This window comes from Zootoca vivipara, chromosome 12, assembly GCF_963506605.1.
Source record: "Zootoca vivipara chromosome 12, rZooViv1.1, whole genome shotgun sequence".
Lineage (NCBI taxonomy): Eukaryota > Metazoa > Chordata > Lepidosauria > Squamata > Lacertidae > Zootoca > Zootoca vivipara.
In genome coordinates, this window is record NC_083287.1 from 4,874,500 (window position 1) to 4,895,202 (window position 20,703).

Below are 20,703 nucleotides of genomic sequence, written 5' to 3' on the forward strand. Positions count from 1 at the left end.
CAATTAGTCGTCGCTTTACTCAGCTGCATGCGTGCCTCTGGTAACGGTTTCCTCAAAATGCTCAGAACTATTGTAGTTTTTGTTTGCAAAAGCCAAAACACCATGAACTTCAAGTCCTGCCAATTTTTTTCCCCTGCCAAGTCCTATTAGCATAAACGAATGGTTTATTTTAAGAAATGTCTGATAAATTACTTTGCACAATCAGTAATGAGGGTACTGTCAGCAGAGGAGAATAATTTCCAACACTTACTTGGCACCAGCGTGTGGTTTACTCTTAGCTCTCAGCCATATTATGTGGACTTGGTTTTGCTCTATTCCATGAATCTGCCTGATCTCTTTAGAGTAAAACTTCTAAATGTATTTAATGAAAAGGTAGCTTTGTCCCATATGCATGTCTAGGGGAGGTGTATTTTAAATATAACTGTATGTTCAATATTCTTTCCTGAAAATAATTCCACATGGGAAATACAGTGGTACCTCGGTTTACAAACATAATTGGTTCCGGAAGTCTGTACTTAACCTGAAGCGTACTTAACCTGAAGTGAACTTTCCCATTGAAAGTAATGGAAAGTGAATTAATCCGTTCCAGATGGTCTGTGGAGTACTTAAACTGAAGCGTACTTAACCTGAAGCGAACTTTCCCATTGAAAGTAATGGAAAGTGGATTAATCCGTTCCAGACAGGTCCGCGGAGCACTTAAACTGAAAATACTCAAACCGAGGCGTACTTAAACCGAGGTATGACTGTAGTCCTTGTGTGGGGTAGCAGGCAACTTGCTACCAAGCTAGCATCCCATATTCACTTTACAACAGATTGTAGAAAGTTCAAGGGGAAGGGATGATCCAGGAAAGCTGAAACTCAATTGTTACCTATAAAGGCTATTTGCGCCCCAGCTAAAGGCCTTGGAGGTTGTGGCTACAAGATCTGAGGGAGGTCAAGGCCAGGAACCTCTGCTCTCTGTGCCCTACTCAGGTTGGAATATCAGCCCTCTCAATGGTATTCTCTCTCTACCTAAGGATAGTTTTAGGCCAGGAATGAGGAACCTGTGGTTATCCAGATATTGTTGGACCACAACTCTAAGCACCCCTGACCATAGGCCATGCAGCCTAAAACTGATTGGAGTTGGAGTCAAAAAAACAGCTGGAAGGCCCCAATTTCTGCACCCCTGCCTGTTCTAGGCTCTGTGACAGCCTCAGTTCTCTCTCTTCATCTCTTCTCCTACACTTAGAGATGATTAATAGGCACATTAAACAATCACTTGGGACCTAAATATGCTTATCTTCCTGTTATAGCAGGGCAATTATTAGTTATGGGCAACTGGGAATAGTCAACATTCATTTCTTGAAGTGTGCACCACGTGTAAATTCTCAAATATAACCCCTTAAGGAAAATGAAGGTGGTTTTAAGTCCAAAGCCAATTCCCTTTTTTTGTTGGAAGAAGCCAGGAGTGGCCCTATCCCAGGTCGCATATAATTTCACCATCCTACCTTCAGTATCCATAAGATACACTTCCCAAATTGATAAAGATCAAGTGGCATACAAGAGTTCTAAAAGCTCTACAGGAGATATCCACAGGGCAGCTTCAATAAACTTCCCATCCTTCCAAGAGAACAGTGCAGCTCTGCCTATGTGTTCTGGCATCTTTTTTAAATCAGCCAATATGATAATATGGGTAAGACTTTCTGTTCTGCGATAGCTGGTTTTAGCTAAGAGTATGTCAAACTGCTACACAAATTAAATGCAGACATTAAAAAGGTCAGTCAACCACTGTCACGTTTAGTACCATTTTTAATTTGTTTGCACAGTTCCCTTTTCCTGTCTACAGTCATTGCCCTTTCAGACATCCTTTGCACAGTCTAAATGTGTCTCTATTTCACATTCCCACTTTAAAGTAAAGGTAAAGGGACCCCTGACCATTAGGTCCAGTTGTGGACGACTCTGAGGTTGCGGCACTCATCTCGCTTTATTGGCCGAGCGAGCCGGCGTATAGCTTCCGAGTCATGTGGCCAGCATGACAAAGCTGCTTCTGGCGAACCAGAGCAGCACACGGAAACGCCGTTTAACCTTCCTGCCGGAGCGGTACCTATTTATCTACTTGCACTTTGACGTGCTTTCGAACTGCTAAGTGGGCAGGAGCTGGGACCGAACAACGGGAGCTGACCCCATCGTGGGGATTCGAACAGCTGACCTTCTGATCGTCAAGCCCTAGGCTCTGTGGTTTAACCCATAGTGCCACCTGTGTCCCTGTAAATGTCCTGGGAAATTCAGATTACTCCTACATTGTACTTAATGTACCAAATGCATAAGGTAAAAATATATACTGTGCGTTTAATACCAGGGAGTGCATTCCAAAGCAATCCTGTAGGTGTGTGAGCTGAACACAGATAAACAGAAAAGTCCCCATCCACCTTGTGAGGTATTACCGGTACTGTGAAAGGATATGCTCTAATCTTCCTCAAGGGATCTATCATGAATCCCACCTTGCTTGTCAACGCACAGTTGTGGTATTGTCAATTGGAGAATCTACACTACCCTCATTTCAACAGCATGTGGGGACACCTGGAGAGCCAAACAGATTGTCCAGCGGAAGGGTGTTGCAGGCTGAATTCTGGAACCCAAATGACATGGAGAGGGGCTGCTCAGGAATATAAATGTTGCCATCTGCACTTGTGGGAATCATCTAGAGTTTTTTTAAACCTTGGGAGCACAAAGAAAGGAAAATGCATTCTACCTGCTATATATTCTAAAGAGTGTATTAGAGCACATAAATCTGTTAATTTACATCATTTCTTACATTTCTGAAGTTTGAGCTAAGAGTGCCATTGCTTTTGTAGTTAGAACTGCACCACCCATGCAGGCATCAGAAGCCTTGAGGAAGCCCCAAGTTTTGCAGAAGTTGGGAAGGGGAAACTCAGGGGAAGGGACTGGAATCCTGAACAGCGTGCATTCCACACTGCAAAATTTTGTTGTTGGCTCCACTTGTACCAAAAAAAGATTTTGGCGTTCCAAGTTAACTGGTCTTGTTTTTTAAGTTGAACCAATGTAGTAGGAATCCTCTGTTTTATTTTTTCTTTCTTTCTGAATTTTCTATAGAGTACTGTTGATTGCAGGTTACTGCAGCAACTTTTGACTTTTGTATTCTTCAGTTTATTCTGAAAAAAATCCCCCACTCATTACTGGTGTGTAGTATATCTCTACTGATTTTTTAAAAAAATCAGGAAAAATAGCCATATGGATGTGATGTGACATTTACAGTTGTGGCAAATGTTGAAATGCAGAAGCTCATCACGACCCCCTTCTCCATGTCCCTAAGGAGAATCCAAAAACACAGGCAGCTGTGTTGATCCATTATTATAAACTACCCCCCCCCCAAAGTGCTGCAATACTTAGTATCATACCTAATTTATTAGGAACAGCATGACCATAATCCTGTACACAGCTTCTTGAGTAAATTCCATTAAACTTTGTTGTGTGTACTTCTGCATAGGTTCAACTCGTAAAACACACTGAACTTTAACAAAAGATCTTTGGCCAGCTGAAATGCAAACAGTCCTATGAAGAAGTGTCAGCATTTAAACAACTCGTTTTGTTAAAGAAAAGGAAGTAAAGTAGCAAGCCTCCGCCTTGCTATTTTCCTCATGCATCAGTTTTCTCTAGGCTAATCAGTCACAAGCTTAAATGCCTCCTCATCACCTGGTTTACTTACCAGAGGAAGGAGGGTCCATTAATTCCACTAGTGTTCTGGCAAATGGCATTATCACTCCTGCTCTGAAAAAAGTCCAAGGGCTGCGACTCCCCTCTGTTCTCGCAAGGATTAAGATACTTTTTGTATGGTATTATACAATGCATTATCAACAAAACAGAACTCATTTTTTATGTTCATTGTTAACACTGGAGGGTGGAACATTTTGGCAAATTATACATGCTTCAGTTCCAGAATTAATTTTAGGCATCACCCTAGTTAAACCAGAGTTTAGTTAGAAGGCAGAGCACACCCACTGAATAATAAAGACAGAGAACAAGAAAATTCCATTCATCCCTAACGCAAATAAACTGACCGTCACAGATATACTACCACGGATAAAATCTGAATTTCACCTCAAATTTTGCCATGCTCTTCAATGGTAACATCACACACTCAACTGCTTGTCATCAAGGGTATCATAATCAAACAGAAAGAAATCAAGCCAGGTTTGATGCATGTGAGAACCAGTTAAGGTTTCAAGGAAAGTCCACAGATGCCACTTAATCAGTTTCACTTTATATCACTTTGGGAAGGTTCAGTCTCCAAAATGTTTTCCCACGTTTTTAAAGGGTCACAACCAAGAGTGAGCTGCTAGGGTCAGGTGAGGGGGCGCAGGTCCACGGCTCCCAAATGACTGCACCCTGTCAGTAGCAGTCACCCAACATGTCTACTTTTTAACAAAATCAGAGTGGGTGTTCTGTGGATCTTTGCTTCTCAGAGTGCTGTCTGTATCACTTGATTTCACTCAAATCACCTGGACTCACATTCTCAACTCAAATTATTTCTGGAGGCTTTAGTCCAAAAATCACCACGTAGCTTAGATCAGGTAACAGATTTAACAGTTCAGGAGTTTATAGCACAGGTCCAAGGTGCGCAGTTAGACACGCGTTAACCCACCTTTTGAAGAGCAAGCAAGTGGGAGAGAGTAGGCTGGGTCTGTAAAAGGTAAAGGGACCCCTGACCATTAGGTTCAGTCGTGACCGACTCTGGGGTTGCGCGCTCATCTCGCATTATTGGCCGAGGGAGCCGGTGTATAGCTTCCAGGTCATGTGGCCAGCATGACAAAGCCACTTCTGGCGAACCAGAGCAGCACACGGAAACACCGTTTACCTTCCCGCTGTAGCGGTTCCTATTTATCTATTTGCATTTTGACGTGCTTTTGAACTGCTAGGTTGGCAGGAGCTAGGACCAAGCAACGGGAGCTCACCCCGTCACAGGGATTCGAACCGCCAACCTTCTGATCAGCAAGCCCTAGGCTCAGTGGTTTAACCACAGCGCCACCTGTGTCTGGGTCTGTATGCAGCATCTAATAGTGCATCTTGGAGACACAGGCAAAATCTTATCAGCCAACTCAGCTCCCTGTTTAAGATTGCAGAGACTCTATTCCATTCCATTCCATTCCACTCCATTCATCTACTCCCTGATTTTCTGTTCCTCCACACTCAGCCCACTACAGCCAGTCAGCATTCTGTGGACATTAAGCACACTCAAGATTTCATTGGGTTATTGTGGTGTCCCCCCACCCCAATAGGGGTTTTCCCTAAATATTTGCAAACATTTGGGTCTCCCCCCTGCACCCTGAAACTAGATGGCTATTATCTCTCTCTCATGTTTGGATGGTCCTATTCTGCCTCCATAAGTAACAGCTGAATATAAAGAATATATTGATAACTGAGTGACTGCATTCCTCCGCACATCATATCTGCACCAATTGCACTAAAGAAGGAAGGTTCAAAATTTCAACACAACAAAACTTATGTAGTGTGAATACTAGGGAAATGCAAGTCTAACGCTAAGGGAAGATCTTTGAATCCTTGCAGAAGATTCATAGCCGCACATTCATAGCACAGTCCAGCCAAAGTTAAGCACATATAAATCCCACTGGTGTCAATGAGAAATTTAACATGTTCTTAACTATCTCAAAATAACTTGGTTCAATTGCACTGTTACTGCGCAACAGTGAAGTGAAAGGGGCCTGGAAATAACCTTAAGTTATTGCACCTTGTTATTGCACTGACTATATCAATATAAAGCTAGTACCTGCTCCAAATTAGTATTTTTTATTATTATTTATTTTTTTATTCAAGCTAAACGTTACAAAGTGGGAGAACACAGCTGGCAAGCAGGCTATATCCATTATATCAGGAAGTTTAGGACAAATCTGTGTTTTATGCCAACATGCCTCAGTCATTACATTTCACAGTTGCTGTATTTAGAAAAGATTGGAAATCTGAGCCTGGAGAATAAGCCAGCACATAATCAAAACTCATAAGTCTTTCAAAGGCTGTTTGAATAGTACACAAATTATATCTGTCTACCCAGAAATAACTGTGGTATTAAATATAACCGACTGACTGCGATTGTGTGATTGGTTAATTTAAAACAGCATTTCAATACAAAATAGACATTACTCCATTCTTAATTGCCAAGCTCACTACTTTTATGCTGTAGACCAGAACCATTCTTTATCTTGCAGGTCCTTGATCTCTAAAATCCTATAGAAACAGTAGAAATGGAGGGTCAGTGACAAAGCAAATAACTTGAATGATCGCTGTCAGAGAATCCTAAGGAAAAGGGGCACCCAAGATCTGCCTGCTAAACTAAAAACATTTGCAGGTATAAAAACAGGGAATGAACAGATCCTACAGCAGAGTTTATGGGGACTTTGATTTGTGGAGCAAATGAAAGCCAGGAAGTAAAAATTCTCTTTCAGGGATTGCACCACTAAACTTTGACTAGCAAGCTAGGAAAGTAGCAAAAGTAAATATATTGCCACTATTAAATCCTATGCCTCATCCTTACCTTCTATGTTCCCCACAGTGGCCACAAACACAGAATCTTGAATGCTGGCCAGATTCCCTCCTTTTGCAAACTTATTGAGTCCAAATGGGACCATGGTGGGTGTGGGCAGGTTATCTAATATGTGCAACTACTTAACACAGAATGGCTACAAAATTCCACTAGGGCCCCTGTCAATAAAAACAGATACATTTATTTATCCCATGAATGTAAGTCAAGAGTTCGGATTGATGAATCAGTCTACAGTATTACTGTTGCATGTATTCAACTCTTAGCTTGTTTCACTCCACTGCTGTACTAATCTGCTATTATTATTTTTTAAGGAAGCGAACTCTGCACAAGATTTTCCATTTAAATATGTATATTTAATGACTTTCTCTCAAAACACACATTTTTATACATGTCATAGTATGTAGCCAAAACTGCACCAGAACATTCAGGAAGTATGAACTTCCAATCCACACATTAGCCTGGGACGTTTCTATCAAGCCGCTCGTTTTAGAATTCATGAAGATAAAATTCCTCAAGTATTGTTAAGTCAGAACCAGTAGTACCACTACTAAGTCAGAGCTCTGAGACAGGCCCCACATGGCCTCTCCCAAGAGGGTCATGGCCCTCATAGAATCATGGAGTTGGAAGAGACCACAAGGGCCATCCAGTCCAACCCCCTGCCAAGCAGGAAACACCATCAAAGCATTCTTGACATATGCCTGTCAAGCCTCTGCTTAAAGACCTCCAAAGAAGGAGACTCCACCACACTCCTTGGCAACAAATTCCACTGCCGAACAGCTCTTACTGTCAGGAAGTTCTTCCTAATGTTTAGGTGGAATCTTCTTTCTTGAAGTTTGAATCCATTGCTCCGTGTCCTCTTCTCTGGAGCAGCAGAAAACAATCTTTCTCCCTCCTCCATATGACATCCTTTCATATAGTTGAACATGGCTATCATATCACCCCTTAACCTTCTCTTCTCCAGGCTAAACATACCCAGCTCCCTAAGCCGTTCCTCATAAGGCATTGTTTCCAGGCCTTTGACCATTTCGGTTGCCCTCCTCTGGACACGTCCCAGCTTTTCAGTATCCTCCTTGAACTGTGGTGCCCAGAACTGGACACAGTACTGCAGGTGAGGTCTGACCAGAGCAGAATCCAGTGGTACTATTACTTCCCTTGATCTAGATGCTATACTCCTATTGATGCAGCCCAGAATTGCATTGGCTTTTTTAGCTGCTGCGTCACACTGTTGACTCATGTCAAATTTGTGATCTACCAAGACTCCTAGATCCTTTTCACATGTACTGCTCTCAAGCCAGGTGTCACCCATCCTGTATTTGTGCCTTTCATTTCTCCTTGTTAAAATTCATCTTGTTTGCTTTGGCCCGGCATCATGGTCAGATGCTGTGAAAGACAGGCCTACTTTGGATCCACAGATGTGGCCCTCATAGTAAGAACCAAGCTACACAAAGGTCAAAGGTCATCTAGTCCAGCACCTTATTTTCATGGTGACCAACCAGGTGCCCAGGGGAAGTCCATAATGGGACCTGAGTGTAACAGCACTCTCCTTACTTGTCTTTCCCAGCAACTGGTATTTAAAGACCTGCTGCTTCAGATAGTCCCCCCCATCCCTCCAATTATAGGTTTGCCCAATTTTTCTCTTTTTCAAATGACAATGGGCTCCTGCAAAGAGATGAAACAGATCAGAGGACGAGAATGAGGGAAGAGTACTTGACCTTGAGGACCAAGCAGGCTTATTCATATAGCACTAAACCATCTCCAAGTATATGTCCCAACTGGGCCAGTGTTTTCCTTGCATGCAGCTTGCCATCAACTGATGCACTTTTGCTGTTAAGTGTGTGAGCCAGAGAATTCCCCCTCCAAAACTCACCGCAGTCACGGACTCACAATGGGACTTGAGCAGGCATAGGCAAACGTGGCCCTCCAGATGTTTTGGGACTACAGCCCCCATCATCCCTGAGCACTGGTCCTGTTAGCTAGGGATAATGGGAGTTGTAGTCCCAAAACATTCTGGAGGGCCAAGTTTGCCTATGCCTGGACTTAAGGCAAGTCACTATTCTTCCCACTTCAGCCCATCCCCCACCACTAAAGGGAAAACAACACTGACCTATTTTGTAAGGGTTAAAGTGTACAAAGAAGGTTAAAGCAATCAAAGATTGTTATATAAATGACAAGTACAGTGGTACCTCAGTTTATGAACACAATTGGTTCCAGAAGTCTGTTCATAAACTGAAGCATTCATAAACTGAAGCGAACTTTCCCATTGAAAGTAATGGAAAGTGGATTAATCCGTTCCAGACGGGTCCACGGAGTACTCAACCTGAAGCGTACTTAACCCGAAGCATGGGTGTAATTGGTTCTGGAAGTCTGTTCATAAACTGAAGCGTTCATAAACTGAAGCGAACTTTCCCATTGAAAGTAATGGGAAGTGAATTAATCCGTTCCAGATGGGTCCGCAGCGTTCGTAAACCGAAAATTCGTAAACCGAGGTGTTCATAAACCAAGGTTCCACTGTATTTTCATCACATAGCAAGTGAGTGAGCAAGAAATGCAGTTTTGGATGAGACTCATTTTGTTTGATTGTCTGTCCTTAAAGCCAGGACCTAGTCAAGGTGTTGTCACTGGTACTGGAGTGAGAACGGGAGCTGAGCCAGGGATTTCTGGAGGTGAATAAGTGATGTGGACACTAAGGAGCACAGTAAGGAGCTGTTAAAGTAGCAAAAAGAGTCCAGAAGCATCTGAGAGGTGCATAATCCTACCAGCTCCTCCATTTTCTGGTCATCTGATGGGTCACTCTTCCCAGCCGAGTCTTCTCCCTCCTCCAGTGCATGCTTTGACTCCTGCTATAACTCTGGTCTTTCCACCAGGTCTGTTGCAAGCTTCGCTTTTGAGGTTTGGGTGATGAAGAAGGAGAACTGGGGATCAAGGCAGGGCTTGGGCTGTGGTTGGATGTGTCATTGGGAGGGGTTTCCTGAGCCAAGGCACTTCAGGGAGTTTTGTGGGGTTTTCGAGGTCCCTCAGCTGTACTACACATAATTCCATGCCTTTTCCTCAGAGGTATCCCTTGAGTCTGAGGTGGATGGGATTCTGACAACATGTTGTTGCTGACATTGGGTTTTGGAGGTGGGTGGGTCTGGTCTGGTTGGATTGCACTATTTGTGTTCCATCTTTATTAAAAACCAATGAATGGTACAGGCTCTGATTATCTTTGAGTTCTTACACTTCTTTTAAAAGTCCAGCTTTTAATGTGAATAAAGGGGGGGAAGGGGGGGAATCAAAATAAAAGCCTGTGCAACATTTTGCAAATACACGAAGATCCGGGAACTGTTAAATTTCCATGCCTCGTTCCTGTTCTTAGGGGACGGGTTTGTGCTGGTCTCCATTGGAAGAAATATGTGGGGAGTGCTTGAAAGAATGCATCTAGTCAACCTCCAGTGCCTTTAACACTTAAGTGAAATTATCTAAATATTGAAAACATGTTCTTAATTTTAATGGTATGGAGCTTCACTGCAGGCAGTGGAAAACATTTTTCCTACTCACTAATTATGAAAGATCATAACGATACTTGAAATGTATGTGTGTTGAAGTAATTTGGTTATTTTACAATGCACACGGGGCCCCACTTGCATGTTTTACAACAGCCCACCAAGGACCAGCTAAGCACCTGGCTGAGTTTGTCACAAGGAAGAAGAGGAAAGTGCTTGGTGAAACTTTAGGAACACAGAAACAGTCAAAGTTAAGATCTAGGATGAGATGCAATGGCCGATGATGTCAGAGCATCACGTGGAATGATATGTCAGGGTGGCAGGCGATCGTGATGAAACAAGGATTGCTCTTTTGTTTGTTTATGCACAGGATAGCTGGACTGGACTGCACCATATACACATGGTTGAAAAAAACACACACACGATAACAATAAAACTCAACAGGATTACACAATGTCAGTGATTAACACTGCAGACAGCAACACCAGTACAAATGTTTGGGATAAAGGTGCAGGCCTATTAAAAATGTTTACTCCTGAAATAATTGGATTCCTATGAATAAACATTCCCATTGAACATGTCATCTTTGGTGGGCATATTTCTCAGCAGGAAGATCTGTCAAACAAACTCAGCTTCCTTGGTTTTATTAAGATTTAAAACACAATGAAGTAAAAACAGCTCTTCTTTGCTAATTGGCACCCTAGGAAATGTTGATAGTACAATCTAAACCAATATAGTTAAAACAAAAACAGGCAGAAACACATGGTTGATGGAGAAAAATAAATGTTGCCATTCAAGAGTTGAAGGAATTTGCTTTTTGAGATAAAATCATGTCTGAAGGTGAATTACTCTGTGTGTGTACAGTATATGCATATGTATACACAGACACCACAGAAGAACACATACAATTTATACCGTTTGCAGAAATTAGTAAGAAAACATCCCTTCAGTTGAGATTTAGCTCTAGAAACAAATGTATGCATACCCATAATACCATCAATACTGTGGTCTTGCAGGAGAGTCATATTTATCCAACTAAGGCAGGCACCCCCAAACTGCGGCCCTCCAGATGTTTTGGCCTACAACTCCCATGATCCCTAGCTAAGAGGACCAGTGGTCAGGGATGATGGGAATTATAGTCCAAAACATATGGAGGGTCAAAGTTTGGGGATGCCTGATCTAAGGCCTGCCCAATGATGATAAAGAGGACTTGTAGAACCCCCCCCCTCTCTCGTGAACTTTATGTATGCACTCGAAATAAATTTAAAAATTGTGAAGTAGCACCTTAGAGACCAACTACCGGTAAGTGTCCCTGCTTATACCCAGAACAAACTTAGTTGGTCTCTAAGGTGCTACTGGACAATTTTATATATATATATATATTTATTTCGACTGTGTCAGACCAACATGGCTACCTACCTGAATCTAGAATTGATGTATGCACTGCAACTACCGGTAGTCTCCTTGGTAATTCCTGATATGTACTGTGTGGATCTTCTTGAGAAAACAGCTCTTCCTCACTGGGTAGAATGTGGCAATTGGTGAGAAAAAGCACACCTGTGTCACTTGGGCTGCAGTTAATAACATGGCTAGTTGTGCTCAGGTGACACACCAAAATGTTACCACACTTACAACAAACTGCCCACCAAAAAGCGTGCTAATGAGCTTCCACACTTAACATTGACAGCAGGTATCTAATGGGTTTTTTTTATTCATCAGATTTACTGTGGCAAGAGGAAATATGGAGGGTATGTTGTCACATGATGACAACAACATCATGTGGATACTTGTGTACAGAAAACTTGTGCGTATGACCAGCACTGACTCCACAATAAGCTCTTTTCTGGAAGCACCTGAGAAATGTACCAAGCATTTCCCATGCCTGTTAAAAAAACTCTAACCTGAGTCCACACACCTTCTAGCACAGAGATGTGTGAACTGTCTGCATCTGTCAATGAAACCCTATAATGTCTATGCAGAAGTCCACCCCACTGATTTACTCCTGGGTGAATTGGTATAGGATTGCAACCTAAAGCACACAAATTTTTCCCTTGGGAGAAATGAAGGAACACACGCGAGAGAGACACACTGGGAGAGAAAACACACCCCAATGGCATTTCTTTTCTAACCCCCCTAGGAGACACTTGACTTCCTGTGTTGTTTGAGGGACTGCATCCCCACACTGCCGTTTGACTAAATGAACAACAGCAACACAACAAAGTTTTAAAACATCTGGTAAGCCTTGTTGTGACTCAAGGCAATTGGTAAGATTAGAAGTAAAATAATAATTATTTCATAAATCTAAGAAATCAGAGTCCACATTCCACTGAAGTCTTGTCGCCTTCTAGTCCCATTTGAATTAAATTGAATTTGTGTGAGGAGCATTCTGAGAATTTCCTTCCCTTGCCCCCAAACCACAGAAAGCAGCAGCCTCATGGAAGCTGGCTCCTAAGTGTGCATTTCCTTATTGGGTCAGAAATCCTGTACCAAAATAGCTGCTGCGCATGGTAGGAACATGCAGTGGTAGAGAGAGTGAATAGTTCCCAGCCCTCAACGGGAAACCTCACAAAATGGCTAGTTCCTGAAAGTTGCAACAGTCCTGATCACCTTCTTGGGAGGTTGAGCCCAGCCCTCTCTCCCACGCCCAGTGAAAGATATGGTCTATATGCTGTTGAAGCTGATGTTTCTGGATATAATGATAAACCATAGGTAGTTAAAAGCAGGAAGTGGATGCTTCCTATCTCCTTTTCAGACCTGCCATGGTTTAGCATTGCATCTAAACTGGTACCATTTCCAGGGAATTATTGTATTGATTGCACGTTTTTGTTAAAGAAAAAGATCCTGCCGTGGTCTAAGCTAAAAGATTACAAGTTTTAAAAGGTTTGCTCATCTTTTACCCTTTCGTTCTAATTCTCAACTAAATAAAACTATAAGGTAAAGGTAAAGGGACCCCTGACCATTAGGTCCAGTCGTGACCGACTCTGGGGTTGTGCGCTCATCTCGCATTATTGGCCGAGGGAGCCGGCGTTTGTCCGAAGACAGCTTCCAGGTCATGTGGCCAGCATGACAAAGCCGCTTCTGGCAAACCAGAGCAGCATATGGAAACGCCATTTACCTTCCCGCTGTAGCGGTTCCTATTTATCTACTTGCATTTTGATGTGCTTTCGAACTGCTAGGTTGGCAGGAGCTGGGACCAAGCAACGGGAGCTCACCCCGTCACAGGGATTCGAACCGCCGACCTTCTGATCAGCAAGCCCTAGGCTCAGTGGTTTAACCACAGCGCCACCTGGGTCCCAAATAAAACTATAAGCAGCTATAAAAAATTTATTTGCATAAGACAGAAGCCCTGCTTAAAACAGCAAGTTAAAAACAAAACCTTTCAGCAATTTAGCCTTTGTCTTCCTCTCTCCCCTCTCCTCTCTTTTTGGGATCTATGATCACTAATCACTGTCAGTCACCTTATTACATATTTATTAAAGTTTCTCTCCCCACCACCCCTCCCTCCCAGCTTTGAGAGCACTGCCAAATGAGTTGACATGCATCATTTCTGTGGAGTTCCTGAAAAGGCACTGAATTCCTTAAAATTGAAATCAGCCCTGTGAATGTAAAAGACATAAGCAGTCAGCACTGATGACTAAAAAAGACGAATGAAGTAATGGTAATGCGGGTGAGGCTGTTTGTCTCCAATGTGCCATAAATAGTGAAGCGAAATTAAAATTTCTCAAGCAACATCAGCTATGCACAAAAAAAAGGAATGTGTGATGAGAAGCAGACAGGATCAGAAGTTCAGGCAGAGGTGCTCCCTGCAAATGGAAAGGAATATATCCCCCCCAACCCACAAATTCTGTTGTTGTTGTTCCTATTGTGTGAGATCTCCTAGCTGCAGGAAACAATGTCTTGTAGTGCAGACTTCCTTAATTTCCTGCAAAATCCCTCAATGGAAGGCAACATTTTTCAAGTAACATTTGTCTCTGTCCATATATCTAGTCGTCATCCATATATCTAGCTCCCCCCCCTTTCACTCTGCCCCCCACCGCATTTGCTAACAGCCTGATAAAAGAGGCCTATAGCTAACATTATGTTTTATTGTGTATATCCATTACATTCTATCCAATAAAAGCCTGGCCACCATTTCCCAGTCTATTTTCTCTTTCTAGAGTTTAATGTGACTGCTAAGAACAACACGAGCCACTGCCGGCCATCATTGAAATGCAATGTTAATGACTCTTCATAACTAGATGTCTCATGAAATCCTACAAAGTGTATCAATATTATCACCATCTCTCTCTCTCTCTCTCTCTCTCTCTCTCTCTCTCTCTCTCTCTCTCTCTCCGCTGTGTGTGTGTGTGTGTGTGTGTGTGTGTGTGTGTGTGTGTGTAGACCAACATGGTGCCCTGCAGATGTTGGATTTCAAACTCCGAGCAGCAGCACCAGCCTGGCCAATGGTGAGGGATGGCAGGAGTTGTAGTCCAACAACATCTGGAGAGCAGTGTGTGGGCTACTCCTGGCAGTGATGGTCAGATGCTGTAGATACAAAGATGTAGACAGGTGCGGCAAAATGACTGACAGGTATAAATGCAAATTAATCCAATATTAATCCAATTAATGTGTGTTGGGGGCTGCTGAACAGTCTTGCCTGGATGCTAGAGCATCATGTATTCTGATTAACACCAACAAAAGAGAAGGATGGTAGAAATGATCTCTCTTGCTCCCCATGAAGAGGTTCAGTTAGACAAAGAGATGATCATTGAAGTTACGTAAGAAATCCCAAGGGAAAAGGGATGCTACAATTCAGACTCCATTTGAATATCTGAGTTTTACTAGGCCCACTTCTGTGGCTACTCGGCTGCTCTCATCCTTAATCTCCCAGAACCCCTCTGACGCAGTTCAACAAGTTGTGGTTGTTATCAACCTCCTTGTGTCCCCACATTGTGGTAGAAACAGGCAAATAATGAGCCTAGACAGGAAAAATCCTGCTAAATGTGAGCCTTCCTTCAGCACCACCCTTATCTCAAAATGGCAGCTGGACATGAGATGATGAGCCCTTGAAGCTCTTTTGCTGCCCAGGACATAAACACCTCCTGCCCTGATACTCTGGGATATCTCTGCGAAAAACTACTCTTCCTGTTCAGTCCCATCACTGGGATTACGAAACACATGCTGAGTAAAAATGCTCTCTATTCCTGATCTAAGGGGAACGGTGCCTTTATGCTATGCTAATGGCAAAAGAACAACATAATTCCATAGAGAAAAGGTCGTTCCTTTTCCAGCTGTCTGGAAAATTTGTTACAACCCATTTTCTGGCTCCCCCAAAAGCACCATCTGAAATGAAGCAAGTTTGGAGAGCAAATCAGCTCCCTATGCATAGCACTATGGGGTTTATATCCAGATTTAGCATTGTAGGTTGGCAAATGAAGCACATGCAAAGTATCAGTCCCTCTGGATTTGGCGGCTGCCAGTAAGTTTGTAGACATGGGCTTCATCAAATGGCACAGGAATGTGTAAATGGAAAATTCTCTTAAAGGGTTGCTGATAACACTAAGTGAACTATTTCTGTACTTTATACCATCAGGACATGGCTATACTAGTGCATGTTATTTAGGCATATTCGCCCCAAGTTACAAAAGAAAACACGGGGGCTTCTCCAGTACAACTGTCTAAAAGAACCATTTAACGATCTGTTTCAATGCAAGGAGCCATTTACAGAGGCTCCTCTAAATGGGAAATTATCAGAGGATAAGATGATTTTTTTTAATTTCAAAGCACTGTCACGGATTTTGAGTTTTAATCAAGTTTAAGTTAGCTAAGGTTTGGGTAAACTCACATTACTGCCTGTTCTTCCTACCTCTGTTGACAGCCATTAGAACATTCCTTTTCATCCCTTCCCTCTCCTTGCAGTTTAACCTTGTCCCTTGAGGAGTATTTTCTTTCCAAAAGATAGATTGTGGGCTGCACACAACATGAAAAGTTTATGTACTTTTCTTGTTGCCATCTGCAAGGTATTTCTTCCCAATATTTTCTTCTAAAAGAATTGAATTTCAGGTTCTAGTTTGTTTCTTCGCAAGCCAAAATGGCAACTTTCAAAATTGTTGATAGAAATGTTCAAATCCCCTTATTTGTTGCCACAGATTAAGTGTTTTACAGCACAATCTGGCACATTTCTACTTGGTAGCAACTCCCACAGAGCTCCAAAGGGCTTATTCCCAAGTAAGTGCAAAAAGGTACGCAGCATCAAGCTTACTGTCAAGAATCACACGGAAAATATTGTTCATTAAACCAGACAGATACAATGGCTTTGACCCTGCAAAGTGGGCAGCAGACAACCAAATTCAGGGACAGCACCAGCACCCACTTCTCAGCCACTCCCTGCTGACCCTCTTGGAGGGAACTTGCTCTTAATAAACAGGTATGGTCATCAGGAAGTAGGTGCTCCCTCTGAAACCCTGGTCCCCAACAGGAGAAGACTTTATTAGTTAAACTCAGCAGCTTGAGTAATGTCTGGAAACACACATGAAGCCAATATATTATAGCAACAAAAAGCAATTATGGTCAATAGTCTGATTGCTGCATTCTGAAAGTTTTTAGTTAATCTTCAAAGGCAGCCCCATGTATCCTACACTGCAGTAATCTAACCTGGATGTTAGCCAATTAAAATCGTATTTTTGATTAATTACATTTCCACTGAAGCACAAGCACAGTGTGCTGCCTCCCTCAATGGATTAAAAGGCAAAGATTTGATTTTTAATCTCTCTTGGCACAACCCCATTTTGATGCTGCGCCTTCTCCCTCTCTCTTTCCTTCCTGTATGCCCTCAATATGCTTCACCTGGTTGAGCACATCTTGATTATGAGACTAAAACTATTTGAAGAAAGGAAACATTATTTGTCTCATTCCAGCTCCACACAGCATGCTTACTTTTAACTTGAGAAGTGACAGTGCCAAAATAACAAGAAAAAGCCCCACCTTATTTTTGAGAATGAAAAATAATCACTAGGAATCATATCACTAGGAAAAATACCATCCTTCTGTCGTTCAGCCATATTTTTCCATTTCTTTCAAACACATAAGTTCACAATTTATGTACGTCTCAAGGTAAACCTAAAGCAAACACAGATGTGCACATATACACTGCTTTTTTTTCCAGATTAGCCCAACTGACTCCAGGGTAAGCAATTAACTTCAAAGGGACTACTGTGGAATAAGTGGTTTGAGGATTGCCATTCGTAGATGGTTTAACAGAAACATTCATAAAAACAAAGCACAAACATTTCATCAAACTTACGCTAAGATTTTTTTTCAAGATAGGGGTCCCCATACTTTGTTCAAGGGAGCCTTTTCATAAAGCAAAAGTTAAACGGGAAGGCCTCCTTGCCTTGCCTTTCCCTGGGAATCAGAGAGACTTGGTCACAGGATGAGAGGAATGCCACGCGTTCACAGGAAAGGCAGCCTAGACACAAAGTGCCACATCTGTTGGGATGCCCTTAATGGTTTTCTGGAGGTTTCAGCTACAGCAGCCTACTTCCTGGGGAAGATAGATTACTGGAAGAGTTCTAGAATATGCACTATCTTTGAGGCACAATGTCAATTATTTTGCCCAATAAAGGCCCAGTTATTTCAGCCAACGTGGTCCATGTTGTTCCACTGTATGCGTCAAGTCAGGACAACGAATGCACAAAGGAGAAACATAGCTGGAGACTGTACCACAACAATGGAACAACCTTTCATAGCTCTAGCATCATTCAGAAACACCTGGACCCTGGTCCTTAGGAAATGATCTAGGCTGGTGTAACACACACCACCCCAGGCAACAGCTTATGCATGCTTGCCTTCTTGAGAATCTAACAGGGAAAGTAACCAATATTAATTGATATTGCAGTACATATGCAATTCACTGGTGGTCTTATGACAATCTAATGCCCATTCAGCTAGCAGAAATACTCAGACATACAAGACCCAACCAAGAAATCGGAAGGTGTTTATCTGCCTACGTAGTAGGCAGAAGCGGATGGAGTGGAGGCATTTACTTGACCTCCCAACAGGTGAGCCACTGCTGTTTAGCAGGAGAGCGAGCAATGAGACAGCAGGGAGGTTGGCCACAGTTCAAACACACCAGCAGAAGACCAGATTGGCTTCACTGGTTCACACCATGCTGATCTCCCATGGTACAGGAGCAACTCACATTTGGGATGTAAAGCGGGGTTCCTTTTAGTAGTAGAAGAAGAAGAGTTTGGATTTGATATCCCGCTTTATCACTACCCAAAGGAGTCTCAAAGCGGCTAACAATCTCCTTTCCCTTCCTCTCCCACAACAAACACTCTGTGAGGTGAGTGAGGCTGAGAGACTTCAGAGAAGTGTGACTAGACCAAGATCACCCAGCAGCTGCATGTGGAGGAGCTGAGACGCGAACCCGGTTCCCCAGATTCTACCACTCTTAACCACTACCCCACACTGGCTCTCTTTAGTGTCACAATTTAATCCGGTGTTTGGTATCATGTGCATGAAGCACTGAGTGAAAAAGAGAAATCAAGCTTTGAAAACTGTAGCTCCCTTACAGCAGCCCAGAATAGGGCTGGGTGATATCTGGTTTTCAATACTGCGATATATCGCCAGCTAAACATTGTGATATACCTATATATCACAATGTCTGAAATAAGGATGGAGCCCTTTAGAGGCATTGGCTGGCTTCAAAACTTTTCATACATCGTGATTTCGGCATAGCATGAGCGCGCACACACACATCATGATTCATAATATATTGCCATGTCAAAAATTATGAAACCAATATCATCATATGGACTTCTAACCGGTTTGGGATGATATATCAATATATTGCCCAGCCTTAGCTCAGATATAATCCTGCTTCAGGTCAATAGTCCCTGGAGCTGGCTTCCATCAAGAAAACAAAGAATGAAGGAAATATGCCTACCTGGAACAGCTATCTTCCCTACTGTTGGATGATCCATCTCCATGACAAGTCCATTGTGCAGAACCTTTAAAAAAATGCAAATATATAACAATAAGCATCGCCCAGTGATATAGAAAGCTGCAACTAAAAGTACGGTTCATGATTAAGCCCCATTAAGGAAGGACAATACATGTTTGCTCTTTGCATGGAGTACTAGAAGTCCCTGTGTTGTCCAGCTTGTCACAGTTGTTGCTGATGGCTTCAGTTATTATAACCCACATATTTGAATACACATGTCATATCTGATCAATATGTATGTAGACCTCTGTATGTAGAATCTGTGCTACATGAACATGTTCCCTCTCGGTAGGCTATATGATTAATTATATTTAACAAATACAAATCTCATGCAGTAGTTTTACTTGTCAAAGAGAAATACTGGAGTTGTGGGGCTTGCCATTTCAGTTTTGTATTGCTGTAATATTTTAAATTACTCTTTATTGCAAAAGAAGAATGAAAAATCTAGCACTATCAATATCCCTGTTACTGCCACTGAAATATTCAACTTTGTTTTATGACAGAGAACAATTAAACCCAATATGCGGAATGGGAGGGGGGAGATTATTTCAGATTGAAGGATTTATGCTGCAACATACTATACCTTGATTTCAGTAAGGGGTTTTTGACAAATAAAGTTAGAAAATTAGAGCTTTTGTATGTCTTCCCATTCAGTTACACTGGCAAGAAAGCAAATGACTATAACTTTACCTTTCTATCTTTTTACTTTTTTGACAGAACTGGATAGAATTCGAAGGTACAGAAGCCATTTCCGAGTGGATGATGCCTCCCAGATTTCAAACAATTAAGTGTAGGGTGTTATTTATTTATTTTCTCCATCAAGTCTTCCTTTACATTTTGATTATTTTAAAAAATTGTAACGGCTATAACTTTCCTCCCTTATTCTTTGAGCAGAATTGAATGAAATTTTCAGCCATAGTTGCCCCTTCTGAGGGGATAGATTCTGCCAAATAAGGTGCAGGGGCATTTGTGTAAGGCTTGGCTTGGCTTTTGTTGGGAAATCTTAGAGGTGCCTCTTGGTTAAGTAGCCTGCACAATTCCAAACAAACAAGTACAGGAGTTAACAAATGATGCTGAACAAAAGTTTGAGGCTATGTTTTTGTTTTCTAATCAAATAGCAGCAACCCTTCCCAAAATCAGTGTTTCTAAAAGTAAAGGGGGGAAAGAGCCCTGGTAAAGATATATCCTGGTTGGAATCAGGAGGTGGCGTGATCAATTTATTCAGATATATGTCATCCTTGTCTTGGACTTAGCGCTTCAGGAGGACTACTTTGGGCTCTTTTGCAGAACACCTACTTTCCTTCAGATAAGCCTTAAATCTCTCTAAATTAACCTGCTGCAGTTCAGGTTTCATCCAAACCCATTGCATATCCTACTGACTTCTGCTAGCTGCAGCCTTTCATGCTGTAAATCAATTGAGCAGCAGAGGTGGGGGGGGGGGAGGCTAGACTTCAGAAATATCTTTGGAGAAGGTGCAAGGAGCTGCAGCTGGGAAGACAAATCAGCAGCTTTCTGTGTTCATGCACAATTATTTTCCATTTGCACACTGGATCTCAACCACAGAGTAAGTAATTCAGGGGACTGATGTGCTAGTTATACATGCCAAGAGACAAATCTTTTCTCCTGATAAAGAAAGGGGTATAGGTGTCAGACCTGTCTTGGAATATGGGTGTAGTTATTGT

At 42.2% G+C, this 20,703-nt stretch overlaps 1 protein-coding gene across 2 annotated transcripts in view; it reads right to left on the minus strand.

Annotated features, from left to right (window-relative positions):
• Nucleotides 1-20,703, minus strand: part of SUGCT (succinyl-CoA:glutarate-CoA transferase) — a 291,365-nt gene that overhangs the window by 18,655 nt on the left and 252,007 nt on the right. For both annotated transcript variants that reach the window (XM_060280556.1, XM_035129164.2), the window contains exon 13: nt 18,965-19,028. In XM_060280556.1, the coding sequence (XP_060136539.1) occupies nt 18,965-19,028 (64 nt within the window). The remainder of the gene's footprint in view (nt 1-18,964; nt 19,029-20,703) is intronic.